This window comes from Xenopus laevis, chromosome 4S (genome assembly GCF_017654675.1).
Source record: "Xenopus laevis strain J_2021 chromosome 4S, Xenopus_laevis_v10.1, whole genome shotgun sequence".
In the NCBI taxonomy this organism is placed as follows: Eukaryota; Metazoa; Chordata; class Amphibia; order Anura; family Pipidae; genus Xenopus; species Xenopus laevis.
This window is the reverse complement of record NC_054378.1, coordinates 90919387-90935459: the sequence shown is the minus strand read 5'-3', so window position 1 is coordinate 90935459 and position 16073 is coordinate 90919387. Positions and strand designations below refer to the sequence as shown.

Genomic DNA, 16073 nt, shown 5'->3' with positions numbered 1-16073 from the left:
GTATATATGGGATCTGTTATCCCGAAAACTTGAAAGCTTCGAATTACGGAAAGGCTGTTCCCATATATATATATATATATATATATATATATATATATATATATATATATATATATATATATATATAGTGGTGATTTATAAATGTGTGTTGAATAATACATTTACAAGGAGATAATCAAACCCTATGAGCACATAAAGCACCATAAATACAAGTGATTCACAAGTGATTTCTGATTGTTATAATGTACATCGAACTGAAAGGGTATCTTAAAAATATGAATAACTGTAGAGTTCGGGTAACTGTAATCTGTTGCAGATTATTTTGCTTTGCTGCTTTGGTCAGTGAATGTACGATAACAGTATTTATAAAAATGCATAGTAGAACGTCATAGACTGAAAAGCTTCGAAAAAGGCAGAAAATAGTAGCATTTACATGTCATTGAGATTTGTTTTTTTGAATTCTAATATATCACAGTAAATCTGGAACTGATTTGAACTAATTTATAAAAACAATATGACTTTGGCTCATATAAAACACATTTGCCACACCTATTAGATGAGTCATGGAATAGCCATAATAGGGAAAGGTTATATTAGATTTCAGTACCTCAAAATATATTCAAGGGCAGATACAAAGCCCATGCATTATTTCTGAATACATAGGGCCTTCAACATCCCATAGAAATATATACAGTTTTAAAAATAATTCTTACAATTGAGTGGTTTCTGCTTAGTAGGGGTGAGTATTTTTTTTTCACTTCCTACAGTTTTGCACGGAAGCAGAATAAACGAATGGGGTATGAGTGTTTCCCAATCCCTCCCCTGTCTATCTAAGTAACGTTTCTAACAAGGCAGGGCAATGTATATGCTACTGCACAAATAAATGCTATAATTGCAATGTAATTTTGTCTTGCCACTGACTCCAAGGCATCGATAGAGGGCCCTTCCATTATTCTGTCCCTCTAGATGAGATGCTCTGCTGAATGCTGCAGATGTGTCCACAGCTAGAATAATGGCCCAATAAATATATGCAAGAGACAAATAACCAAAATAACCACTGGTGTTATGTGACCAATAAAACACAAGACAAGACAAAAAAATGCAAAATCAGAGGATATGTTGCCTTACCTTAAGGTCTCTGAAAAAGATGCTGCTCCTTGCCCACTCAACAATGGAAAATAGTGTCTGGTCTGCCATTTTGCACATGAGTCCAAATGTATTGAGTTTATCGTGTTTGCTCCTGTTGGCTTGCTCCTGCTGTAAGTATGCCATGATCTTCCCCTGTACTTGAGGTTCATCTGGTTCACATTTCAAGAGTTCAACAATTAGGTGGGGGATATTAGAGGGAGAACTGGACTGGTAGCTGTCCATATATGAATATCCCATTATGGATTCTGGTGAACTTGTGTAAGGGTCTGGATACTCTGATTTAATAGCACGACTTGGAAAGTGCCCATAAGATTGGTAACCCTGCAGGCTGCCATGAGGTGGCATAGCCATACTGATGGGGGACGTTACAAAGGGGCTTCGGTCATAGTCTGATGGGGGCAGAGCAGCATGGTTTAGATGCAGTCCCTTGGATGCTGAGTGAATGTTCTGTATGGCTGAAGAAATGGTCAGATCAGTGGGAATAGACTGAATGACTTGACCTATGGCCTCTAGTTTCAGTCCATTGGCACGAATTAAAGCCTTTTTCTGCTGTTTTATTGCACGGTCCCTCTTGTACATTGGCCCAAATTTGTTTCTCCCTCCTCGCATTCGGTCTGCTCGCACAGCTGTAGAATGAACAGAGAGTTTGGAATTAAAGTAGCTACTAGGTTATCCTCAAGACATACATTTTCTCCTATACATTCCTTCAGTATCAAAGTACAGATTTTTGTTTGTATCTTCTAGGTTAAAAAACTAAAAGGCTGATCCAGACCTGATTAGGTTGGTTTTTGCTCTTCATTGTGTTTAAAGGGTAAGTCAACCCCCAAAATAAAAATTTGCCTAATAAAAGAAAATTATTCTAAGCAACTTTGCAATACATATTAATTACAAATTTTCTATGTTTTTTAAATTGTTTGTATATGTATTGCTATTGAAAGCAGTGTTTGTCTGTGCCTTTCTATTCTCTGCAGTGATGTCTAAGATTGTTGATACAATGTAAGACAAGGTAGCAGATTAACAGACTTGTCTTTGCTGGGGAACTAAGACTGTTGCAACATTGTTTAAAAAGTAACAACTGGGAGTTAAACCAATGCTGCTTTCAATATTAATTGTTTTACAAATAAAATAAAAGCACTGAAATACTGTAATGAATGTATATTGCAAAGTTGTTTAGAATTATGTTTTCTTATATAAGGCAAATTTTTATTTTGGGGTTGACTTGCCCTTTAAAGGCAGGTCGTTTCTATCAGCAGTTACTCTTGCATTTGCCACACTCTTGCTTTTGACGAGGAAATGAATAGCAAAAGAGAAACTTATCTTCCCACCCTGCAATAAAATGCAACTTTAGCTTGTATAGATATGTTGCATCTGATATTTCTTTACAGCATTTTAATATGTTTGGCATGAGAACAAGAAGAAAAGCAAATTCCGAGTAGGGTAGACTATGATTAAACCTAGGTCTTTAAAACTTTGATTTTATAAGGGCACTAACATCCCATAATATCATGTTTGTTAACACCTCCTTAGTATTTTATGTATACATAATTTCTGCCCGCTTCTGCTCTCAGACAAGTTTGCTTTCATACAAACCGTGGTTTGGTTTCCACTGTTAGTGAAAGAGGGACTGTTGCTTATAAATACTTAAACTAGTATTTTGGAGGGGTAGTCCACCTGTCACAAACAGGTCTTCCACAGGCAGAGCAGTTCTCATACATTTCTATGGGGACGGGTGAAATGTAGAAAGTGGCAATTTTCCTTCTTATTCTTTTTTTGTCACAAACACAGTGGTGGCCAAACTACCCCAAAGGGCTTAAAGAAATAAAAGTAGTTATACGGAATGGCTATAATATAAGTAAACACATGTATTTATTTTCTACCTAGTATAAAGTAGGCACATCTTACCTGGCTGGATTCTTTAGAGAACAGAAGACTATATAATTACTTTTATTAAAAGGATTGTCTTATATTATCTATTAAGTGGGTACTGGCTTTGTCTACAGTTAATATAATAAATCATTAATTTATACCTGCCTGACTAGGTGTACTTTTTTAATCAAAAAAGTGGCAATGCTAAATACCATATAGTAAACCTAGCCTTACCTGTTGTTTTTCATAAAGAATACACATGTAGTCTTGTTGTTTTCACTTATATCTTATAGAAGTCAGAGTACTGATCACAGACTACCAACAGTAATACCTTACACTGCTTTATTTCAAATGAACAGCCTCCAAAACCATGATGAGCACACCAAATAATTCATATACAGCTATATAATGATACCTAAATGTACAAAATTGTCAGATCTGCATTTTTTGAAAGAGAAAAGCTAGTTTCTTTTTATGTTGCCACAGTGCCAGACAAAAACTGTACAATAATTAAAAATAAATGTGGTTCAGCTGCAGCCAAGGGGGGGATTTTAATGGGGCTTGTCACAGCGGTGAGTTCCATTGCAGCGCAAGTTTAATGGGATAGCGAGTGACACTGACTGAGCCCACCTTGGCCAGTGGCTCTTATGCAAAAGAGAGATTACTATTAAAAATGCATGGGGATCCAAAATACACATCTAGGAAGAAAATTAATGAATCTCAGTAATTTATAGGCTGCAATTTAACCTTAATGGGACTATTAGCAAAGTATACACCACGGTGTCGTTATAAGGATTATGAGTTATAGAGGACGTTTGCTCTAAAATAGCTGTACGTCCTTTACAGTAAAACAGTTAGAATATTGTGTACTGTAGGAGATGAGGCTGAAAGATCAGATGGGACAAAAGGGTGGGGGGTTGTTTTGCTGCAGAATAAGAATTACAAGTGGCAAATTATATCTAGTCAACCTATAGGTTTTAATGGGTTGTTCATCTGTAAATTAACTTTGTATGATGTAGACTATGTTCTTCTGAGACAAAATAAGTCTTCATTGTTTAATGATGCTTGAAATCAATTAGCTTTTTGGTCAGCATCTCTCCAGTTTGGAATTTCAGCAGCTATCTGATTGCAAGGGTCCAATTTGCCCTATATACTAGACAATGACTTAAGTGAGATGCTGGAATATTAATAGGAAAGGGCCTGAACAAAAACATAAGCAATAATAAAGTAACCATCACAATAAAATTGTAGCCTCACAGAGCAATATTTGTTTTTTTTTGCTGCTGGGGTCAGTGACTCTCATTTGAAGTCTGAAAAGAAGCAGAAGATAAAGGCAAGAATATTGCTAAAAGTTGCTAAGAATAGGACATTATATGATATACAACCCCTTTAGTAATTAATTGAGCAGTATGGGTCTCAACCTGATGTTACAGATGTAAAAGAAAGTATTAAACATTCAACCAACAACCAATGGCTGTTAGGATGCTAGGATTGTAGTTCCACTTCATGTGTAAGGCCTTAGATAACCCTAGCCTGTTTTACACTTCACTTTCTTTCAATTAACATATATTGACTAACTAAAAATACACAAAGCCAGCAAATAAATATGCACCAAACACAGTAACGTGAAAATAATGTTTCCTCAAAGATCTTCTGCCCTATGATAAATATGTTCCATAATAATAACATTTGGCCCTGGAGAACATAAGAAATCTATATTATATAGCACATAGGGTATACATAGGGTGATTTAAAAAATAGAATTGTATAGAAGCAATGAGCTGTAGATAGTTGTGCAGGAGGACACATAGGTGGGTTATGCCATGGAATAGAGTAAAGGAAAGATGTCCTATAGCATGACAAAAGACAGCTAATGGTTCTTTCGGATAATAGGAAGAATACAGGAACATATGATAACGGGCACTGACAAACTGAAACGCAAGTAGCTGAGTGAAGCTTACAATAGATGGGGTAGGAACAGATTATACAGAAAGTGTTAATACATGGCCAGATAAGAAGATTCAGAACTATATGGAGTAACAGCATAGGCTGCAGCATGTATGCTTTAGGACTGGATATGAGAACGTACAGTAACAATATGGCACGTGAAAAAATAGTACAGAAAAGCTCTACAGAGAAACCCAGTGCTCACATTTTTCCACCTCCAACTTTATTTTTCTTTTCATGCTATCTATGTGCCATTCCTTTCACATCTGGAAAGTTGTGTTATTTTACAAAAAGGACTGTGACATTCATAGTGAATGTATTCCTCACATAGTCATGCTTAAATGTTTTGCCAAACTGAGAATGGTCATACTGTCTGGCAGGATAGAGGTTAATATTACTTCAGGGCCTCCTCTTTATTTTCTGTTGTTCAGTATGAACTCCCAGTGTATTATGATACAGATGCCAATTTTGACAATGCCAGGAGAAGCCTTACCTTCCAGCTTCATGCCCACACTCAAACATTTCTGGAACCTGCAGTATGGACACCTCTTCCTCTGGGTCTTATCAATCGGACAGCTCTGATTTTCAATGCAAGTATATCTCTTGTTGTTCTGAACTGTCCTCTTGAAGAATCCCTGAATAGAAAATAAGTGTATTGTAGTATTAATGGCACTAATTTATTTGCACCCTTAGAAGCAAAACATAATTTCACATTTGAAATGAAAATAAACATGTTATTGCAATTTCTTGCTTTCTCCCTACATATCAGTAATTTGGAAAGTGTTTCAGTATTTGTATTTTTTCGATGCACAAGAAGTTCCTCAGGTCACTGAGCCCCAGCACACTTGTACCTTCCAACATCTCATTGTTAAGCCGTACTATTACGTTTCATTTTGCATTCACTTTAAGGCACAGTACTAACGATTTTTTACAGGTAGAGAAAGACAATGTTTGTGATTGTTCATACAAGTGCAGCTAAGCAGTGTAAACAACAACAGTTTACCCAGTTCTTGTGATCCATTATCACCTATTAGCAAATTTCCCTAACCTAGTGCAGTCTAAAAAAATGAAACCAAAGCCCTGGTTACTTTATTATTCATTATTGGCCCAGTCCACAATCCCTTTGACGAAGGCCAAACAAAGACAAGTATAAAACACAGGCTAATTGGCATATGACTTGAAATTTTGTTGGCATAAACCACAGAAGATCAAACATTATCTTTGGCTGTGTTACCCTTTAATTCCAGACCCTCCCCTATCCTTCTTCGGCGCATGTACTGGCTCAGTGACTTATCCACAAATGCTCGAGCCTCATCTTCCTACACTTCAACCCAGTGACCTGGAAGATAATATTATCATATTATATGTGGAAACCCCTTATGTGCGCCACCTTTTCTTATTGTTTGTGAGAAGTCAGGAAATGCAGCGTGTGGCCACTGTTACAGTGTTAATTATAATGTTGTTTATGTTGCTTAAATTGTAACAAAGCAAAGTTGCTCTTTCTAAGAAATAAATTGCTTATTTTATTGTATCTTAGAAAAGACTTGCTATACAAATTTACAGGCAAAATATTAGCAACCTGAGGCTCTGTCATTCAAATAGTAGAGACACATGGGGGACATGACAGATAGAATTATCTCCCCAAATAGAGGCAATGAAAATACAAATAGAGCTATCTGTTTTGTTTTACACTTTTAAAATATTACATTGGTAACAAACATTGGTACAAAAAATTTGCAAACTTTGGCTCTATTTTCAATGCCCCAATCTCTTTTGTTTATATAATGGTCTTAATTGCATTTTCCCATGAAGATAAACATTCAAAATTCATAAGATTAATTTAAAGGGAACTCCCAATGGGAATCCCAGTTTATATTTAAGCACTGGAGTAGCAGGGACATTGCTACTGGATATAACTTATTTTTATTGTTACTGTATTTTACTATTTCATGCACTTTAAAAGGCATTAAAAATGTAGTAAAAACGGATATAAATGAAGAATTATTTTTTGCAGGATATATTTTAAAAAAAGGCCCAGTGATTAAGGGGATTGCTACATTTTGCCTTTGGTTGAAAAACAAACGATTTTAAAAATAAAAATGAACTAAAATCAGGATTAGGCTTTTCAACTACATAATTTTATACTCAGAGAGTTAAAAATCATTCCCAGCTGAAAAATAAAAAATAAAATAAAACATTTTATTTTGCAGAATGTTAACTCAGAGCTATGCTAATATTTAGGTAGCATTCCTGGTATTTTGCTATACAGAAGGACTATATAACCTGTAGCTCATCTATGTTGGACTGTGATTCCCAGACACATTATTGTTGAGCCAAACTAAGATATAATTAATCCTTATTGGAAGCAGAACCATTTTATGTTTACATGATTTTATAGTAGACTTAAGGTATGACGACCCAAATTTTGAAAAGATCTGTTATCAGGAACCAAGCATTCTGCATAATAGGTCCCATACCAGTATATTTAACACACACACATCCATCCAAAGAAGATCAGCACTCTCAGGGCTTAAAAATATGAAAAAGGTTTTATTGAAAATAACACAGCATAGGACTAACGTTTTGGCCCAGTCCAGGGCCTTTCTCACTTTTGAGAAAGGCCCTGGACTGGGCCGAAACGTTAGTCCTATGCTGTGTTATTTTCAATAAAACCTTTTTCATATTTTTAAGACCTGAGAGTGCTGATCTTCTTTGGAGATATTATATTTATCATGCACCCAGGCAAACAAACACTTTATTGGAGAGTGCTGGTTCTTTGCTGGTTTTATATATATCCTGATGACGGTCCCTTGAGGTACCGAAACGCGTTGATGTTTGCATGATCCAGTAAAAAGTTTTTCAAGAAAAATTTGCCGTGAGTGCTTCCTTTATTTTGGATTATATATATATATATATATATATATATATATATATATATATATATATATATATATATATATATATATATATATATATATATATATATATATATATATATAGTTTGGATATTGTACGAGGTACTGTTCTATTCTTACAGAGAAAAAGAAAATCATTTTTAAAACTTTGGATTATTTGGATAAAATTTAGTCTATGGGAGATTACTTTTCCATAATTCAAATGCATGTCTTAGACACACACTTAAGGGACAACTACCTGGGTGCTATACAGAAATGTTGTATATCCATAGAAAGATGCTGACGCATTAGAGTAAAAAGTGGATACAGTGAATAAAAAATTTTGAACACTGTATCCATTTTTATGATATTTAATATAAGGCACTATGCACTTTGTCTTCCAGACCATAGTTTGAAACACATCAACTTCCTAATATGGTTCAACAAGGGTTAGGGGCCGATTCATCAAGGGTCGAATATCGAGGGTTAATTTACCCTCGATATTCGACTAGGAACTAAAATCCTTCGACTTCGAATATCGAAGTCGAAGGATTTAGCGCAAATGCTACGATCGAACGATCGAAGGATTATTCCTTCGATCGAACGATTAAATCCTTCGAATCGAACGATTCGAAGGATTTAAATCCAACGATCAAAGGAATATTCTTCGATCAAAAAAACTTAGGCAAGCCTATGGGGACCTTCCCCATAGGCTAACATTGACTTCGGTAGCTTTTATCTGCCGAACTAGGGGGTCGAAGTTTTTTTTAAAGAGACAGTACTTCGACTATCGAATGGTCGAATAGTCTAACGATTTTTACTTCGAATCCTTAGATTCGAAGTCGTAGTCGTAGTCGAAGGTCGAACTAGCCCAATCGATGGTCGAAGTAGACCAAAAAACACGTTGAAATTCGAAGTTTTTTTACTTCGAATCCTTCACTCGAAGTTAATGAATCGGCCCCTTAAACTGCACAATTGAATTAATGGGAGGAGTTTGGTGATGGGTCACTGATGGGTGAGTCTTTATAACTCTTTGCATCTTTGTGTGTTGTTATCTTGACCAAAACGTCGATCAAATAAAATAACCTTTTTTGATGAGAAATCCTGGTGTGCGTCAGCATCTTTATATATATATATATATATATATATATATATATATATATATATATATATATATATATATATATATATATATATATATATATATATATATATATTAGGGATGCACCGAATCCACTATTTTGGATTTGGCTGAACCCCTGAATCCTTCACGAAAGATTTGGCCGAATACCAAACCGAATCCATATGCATATGCAAATTAGGGGTGGGAAGGGGGAAACATTTTTTACTTCCTTATTTTGTGACAAAAAGTCATGAGATTTCCCTCCCTGTCCCTCATTTGCATATGCAAATTAGGATTCAGATTCGGTTCAGCCAGGCAGAAGGATTCGGCTGAATCCGAATCCTGCTGAAAAAGGCAGAATCCTGGCCGAATCTCAAACCAAATCCTGGATTCGGTGCATCCCTAATATATATATATATATAACTTAGAAATACAATTGCCTTTATTTATGGATATTAACTGAATTTGAATGGGCCTAGATAATCAGCACTAAAAGCGCTTGGGGCATTTGGTAATTTGTTGACCAAAAACTAGCAAATGGGCATGGCTAGTGATTAGGAGTAATGGCAACCATTATGTGGATATTTTTCTACCAACAATAGCTTTTAGATTTAAATTCTAACACCAAAACATATATAAATATGTGTTATATCAGTGTCATTATAAAGGAAAAGACTGAATGCATGCAATTAAATTTAAATAAACAAATAAACATACCTACGTATACATGCATACATATATAATACACTCAAATATGTATACAGTCAAGAGTTATACGACATATGCAAGAGCAAGTACTTCTTTTAAGGCCTCATGCACAGCTTGCGTGTTATATAGGCTGTAGCACAGCAGGGCATTTTTCTCACCTTGCAGCTCTCACAGGTCAGAAGTCCATAATGATATCCTGAAACCTTGTCCCCACACACAGGACAAAGCTCCTCAAGTTCATCGTCGTAGGAGTAGCCCATCATTTTATACTGGGACACTGTAGGAAGAATATACATAGAGGCACATTAGTGATCCAACAAATATCACTAGACGCACAGTTAAGATAGTTCAGGGCAATAAATCCTCTTGTATTAGTGAGACATTAGTATATTCAATAAACAAGCTATAGTTATACTATGCTGCTTGTAGGCCACTGACAAATTAACCAAATGGTTGATACCCATTCACTGAAGATGTGCCATGTTTCTGTGTGCCAGGTTTATTTTAACATATACTGTATTTCTACAACAAATTTACTAAGAAATGCATGTTATTTTAAAGGGAATTTTGGATGTGTGTTGTCTGTGTGCATTGCATATGTATTGACGGTGCAGTGTAAATAAAGTCATGTTCAATATCAAACACTTTATTTCCATTTGCACAGCCCAAATTATCCAGATAATGAAAGGTATGAAACCTACACTAGTCTTATACACAGAAGCCCCATATATAGTAGCAAAGTCTTACAAACTGCACTGCTCAAAATTAACATTTCTCTGTTCCCTGCTGCCTCTTTCAAGGCCTTGTCTTTCCTATTCAGTATTAATGACATTCAGTTCAATTGTGTGTATGTGTGTTAGACATTCAGACATAGAGATAAACTGAATCACATACCAGCCTGTAGCACCTATAATAAGAAGCACTTTGAGGTTTGCAAGACATCTAAACATGCACATGTAAATATTTTGTTGTGTAATTAATTAGCAGTTTATTTGTGCTCTATATTCTGATCTAAACTATTGTCTTAGATTATATCAATGCATACGCGCTGAATATAAAAATAACCTTCTAAGCAACCAGTCTCCCAGTTGCTGAAGTTTTGGGATATATGAATATTTCATATTTTATGTGGGATGGATAGACTGATTATAGAGATGATAAATAGACAGACAGATGATAGATAGATAGATAGATAGACAATAGATAGAAAATAGATAGATAGATAGATAGATAGATAGATAGATAGATAGATAGATAGATAAAATCCAAATCTCCATGAAAAGACAGGCAGCAATACATTTATGGTGAAAACATGGTTCAAGCTTAGCTAGCAGATCACAAATCCAATACCTCTACCCTAAACTATATAGAATTTCTTATTGAATACATCATGTCATGCACATTAATAGTCTATTTACTCCCTGGTTATATGAGGTTAGAAAATCATTTAAAAGCTTTAAAGTCTAAGGGAGTTTTTTTTATCAATACCCCCCTTCTGCATACATACATTGCCTGACAAATTCCCATTGGATTGAGGCTATTAAGGACAATGCCAGGCTGGGTTACATTTATATTCTTTAACAGAGAACTAGTACAACAATCTCCCATAACAATACAGAGTGTGACTGCTAACACAACTTATTCTCCTTATTGTACAGTAACTTTTATTTGCTACTCTCAACATTTTCTCTGAGTTTTCCATTTTAGGGGCTATTGTATATATTTAAGAATAAATGCCTTGGCATAAGGCAAAAAAAAAGAAGCGCTTCACCACTTGCTGCTTGCAGCAGTAAAGAAAATGGAGATGGAACTCCTATCACAGACCTTTGTTAACCACATGCTGCAGTGAAAATAGAATTTCCCAAAAATTATTTCAATTTAAGAACCGCCAACCTGCCTTTAATGAATGTCCCTTCCCCCACAACACTGGATGGTGAATAGTTTAGACATGCTTTAAATATATAAAATAACATGTATCTACACAAGTCATTTGTAAATGTATATGGCACGCATACCCAGACAGCTCTAACAGCTAGGATAAAGTCAGCTCATCCCATAAGTCTAGCATAGGATTGTGCCTCCAACTGCTATAATTCTGTCAGCTCTGTATATATATATATATATATATATATATATATATATATATATATATATATATATATATATATATATATATGTATATATATATATATATATATATATATATATATATATATATATATATATATATTTAGTGATGTCTCACATACAATATAATTATTATTTCATATTGTTTAATGTACAACAGTTTTCATTTTTGCAACAAATGTAGCTGTCCATTTCCAAGCTTTAGATTGTATTAATTTGTATTTCCTAAACCTACAAATTATATGGCCAGCTACACCAGCACATAAAGTGCAACATTAACAAAACTTCCTACTCTGCTTAGCCTTTCTTTGCCAGCCTGTGCCCAACAGCACTATCCAGCACTATTTTTAGTGTTGAAAACATACATTAGAACTTACAGGTTAATAGAGGTTAATATATATTATATTAAAAAAAACAACATATATATAATTTGTAGGTTTAGGAAATACAAATTATTACAATCTAAAGCTTGGAAATGGACAGCTAAATTCTCTCTCTCTCTCTCTCTCTCTCTCTCTCTCTCTCTCTCTCTATATATATATATAAAAACACATTTGTCTATGAAAATATCATACTTAATACCACGTTCATCATCGATTTAAAAGTGGTTACACTGAATATACATCATACCTTTGTGTGTGTAAATAGAAAAATGTTGCATGTGCATGCATTCATGGAAAGCTGCCATTATTGTAAATTGCTGAGTATATTATTACCTAGATATACACACACAGACTGGCTTTTCATATTGTGTAATACTGATAGAATATAAAGAGCTAGCACACACATTGAGGAGTAACAACAAAATATACATGAGCATGAATATACATAATATAATGTTTGCATTGTTTAGTAAAGCTTAAAAACAAATATTTCTATATTATTCAAAGTACACATCTGATGAATGTTAAACACTGTATAAAAGAACACAGTTTAGGTTACTAAAAGACAAAAATGTAAACTTGCAGGTGAGTATATAAAAAATATATTTTGAGCTAAATTTTTTGGAAGATATTTTATTTCGTTAAGTCAATATGAGAAAAGTCGATTCATACTAATTGAAAAAGTCAAAATGTTGTGGAAGTGCGGGCCAAGTTTAGCGTCTCCTTGAATTAAGGCAAATATCCCCGCTCCAGCTTCCATACACATTTTGTTATTTTTCATTCTGTACATAGTCACCTTCAATTACAGAACAGATTTTCATAGTCTAACATCACTGAGTTCGATAGGAGAGTTTCAGCCCAACACTGCCATCCATTCTCCATTTATCAAAAACTTTATCCTGCCCATAATAAAATCCAGATTTTAACCTGCTATTATGAATATCCTTTACAAATATCAACTCATTTGATATATTTGTTTTTACCTAGTAATCAAGAGTACAGAAAACACTGGGGATTTTCAATTTCCCTGCACTCTGATTCCACATACAAAGTCCCTGTTATACTTTTGTATATAAACTCTGCACCTACTCACATAAACCCAACCCCTGTATACATACACCAAAACCCTGTATATTTATATACACTACACATACTCATACAAACCCTGTTTAGATTTCAATACAATTACATATACAAACCCTGTTTTTTAAACTAAACACCTACAAACTACACACAATCCTTCCTCCAGAAAATCAGAAATGGACAGAGTTGGTGATGGAATATAACTACAACAAAGTGAGTGTAAAGTACAAATCACAAAGGGGCTAAATCCAAATAAAAACGCACATTCCATACGAAGCATATCTGTCAGTACAGGGCCATTAACAAAGCAGTGGTGCGATTCTTGCGCTCTGTACAAGCGATAATTGGAGGGAAGGTCCAGTCTATCTCAAGTAAATGGTACAGTGTAACTTTAAATGATTTCACCTTTTGTGCTCTCTCTCTCTCTCTCTCTCTCTCTCTAGTAGTATAATTAAAGCAAATAAAAGTTATTCCAAAATGAAAGAGAAACATGGGGTGTCCCAGAGATTTTTCTTGAGCGCAGACGCACCTTCAGAAGAAGAAAACACTCGCACTCTGCCAGGCACAGGCGACCTAACAAGCAGCAACGAACACACGCGATCCACCACCGACCCCGAATCGGCGATAAGAGAGAACCAACCACACACGCGCGATATAGTAAATATCTGCAAAGTGAATCGCACACATTACGCATTAACACTTCCATCTCTCCTGTACATCATCCTGCCCAATACATTAAATCAAGGGCCACTAATGGGATATTCTGCACATGTGGGGGTTAAAGGAAGGGAGGAGAGGAGTCAAATCGCACGAGCCCTGAATGTATATATGTATGTGATGTATATACTCTATACTGTGGTACATTTCTACTGGACTCACAAACGCCTGGAGGTTATGGGTTCTCCACTTGTGATTCTCTCAGTACATTGTCGCAGCGATTAGTTGTCACTGACACTGTGCCATGTGAGTGGGTCGCATTTGTTCATCTCCAGGTGATTAGTACTCTGCACTGTGAGCTCAGCCCTAGCACCAAGGTATAAGTATTTAGTCAGTATCCAGTGACTGGTAAGAGTCTATAAACTCACCAGGGGAAGAGGGATTTATGTAATAACGAGGTGTAATAACGACTGTCCCTAGATCAGGCTACCACCACCACCACCAAATAAATTGCCCAGTTGCAGGACTGTCAAGGCATGGGCAGGATTATGGTACAGGCTCCCACACCATATACAGCACGTACCCATGAGACAGGACAATATAACCATAGCCGGACCTATCTATAGTGAGGCAGGTGCCCAGGACACGGGTATTACTAAACCCATAGAACATATACACACAGTGCAAGAGGCACAGCAGCATCAGGAGGGCAGGTACTTACCTTGCATGTTGTCCGGCATGTGACCCTGCTCCCCGTGTAATCTGGACAGTCCCAGGGCTTCAGACTCCACTTTGGGCAGCATTGCTCGGGCAGGAACAGGGCGCCGCGGAGCTCCACACAGGAACCAGAACGAGACCCCAGAACTGGATGGAAAAGACACAAGTGGGATCTTCTAGCTGAAGTGAACAGCGCTCTACTGGCGCGAGGAGACTCGGGATTGTGTTGCAGGATTTGGAGGTGAATCAGTCGGTTGTCCTGTGGCAGAATTGGAATTACAGTCATCGGATAAAGCAAGTTCCGTAGGGAGCATGAGCTAGGGAGTAAGTGGTACAGGGGAGGGGTGTATCCTGGGCGCAGGTATCTTCAGGTGAGGGTTACTCACATACACAGCATGGGGCCACTACTTATTGCTCAGGAGAGACTCAATTCTACAGCTGTCACCTCTCTGGTCTGAACGAAGGACCACCCACAACCGGCCGACTCTCCCCCAACTTCTCTCGGATCCAGTTTGACAGTCCCACTCCTGTCGCTCCCGATCTCTTTCCCCGCCAGTGTGTGTGTCTGTGTGTGTGTGAGTGTCGCTGTAGTGATCGCACCTCCTTTACTCTTATGCCACCAGCCCCTTGTCCCTGATCAGCTCCTCCCAGTCTGTCCCATGTGCTGCTTATTCCTGGCCGGCCGTGTAGCACCGGGGGCTGGGCCACTTGTACTCAAACTCAAGCCAGTCCCTGCTCCCAGCTCCTCCCAGTCTGTCCCATGTGCAGGTATTGCTGGCAGCTTGTGTGGTCGCACAGCCTCAGGCTCTTGGGCATCGTCTCTCCGCGCTGTTGTGTCTGCTGGCGCTGAGCAAATACTGAGTGGGGTTAATTACTGAGTGGGGTTAAGCAGTGAGTGGGGTTAAGCAGTGAGTGGGGCAAAGTAGTGAGTCTGGAAGTGCGTGTTGCTCCGCGCTGTGTTTTCCAGAGCACGTTATGCCGCAGCACAGTCTGAGCACAAGTTCCGTTCCATTCCCAGCCCCGGAGCCAATCAGCAGTTCCCTTTAATAACATAATACGGTGTCAGTGTGATTCCCCAAACCTAGACCAACGCACCCGACCCTGATCATTTTCAGGTTCCACTACCCGACACCTTGGCATGCGCATTAACACTTTCAGCCTACACTTGTGCCACACGCCTTGTCTTTATATTCCTGACGTCGGGGATGGTAATTCTGAAGTCCCAATGCACTCTTATGTCCACCCACAGCATATTTATATACAGTATATGTGGAATGCGCAGGAACAACTGCAAACAGCCAACCAGCTGAGAGACTGGCCATCCTGTGTGTGCCCATCACCTTCAGCTCCCTGGCCTGTGGGCATTGATGGTGGTGGGGGAGAGGTAGTTGAGCAACATGTGGCGAGTCGCAGGAGAAG

General features: G+C 37.1%; 1 protein-coding gene across 3 annotated transcripts in view; it reads right to left on the bottom strand.

Annotated features, from left to right (window-relative positions):
- nr5a2.S (nuclear receptor subfamily 5 group A member 2 S homeolog) overlaps positions 1-16073 on the bottom strand; it is a 62241-nt gene that overhangs the window by 34051 nt on the left and 12117 nt on the right. The window contains exons 1-5 of one of the 3 annotated variants that reach the window (XM_041591207.1): positions 14659-15351; positions 13810-13945; positions 9846-9964; positions 5456-5597; positions 1129-1775 (exon numbers count right to left, since the gene is read on the bottom strand). In XM_041591207.1, coding sequence (XP_041447141.1) covers positions 1129-1775; positions 5456-5597; positions 9846-9964; positions 13810-13945; positions 14659-14940 — 1326 coding nt within the window. In that variant the 5' untranslated portion in view covers positions 14941-15351. 3 annotated transcript variants of the gene reach the window in all.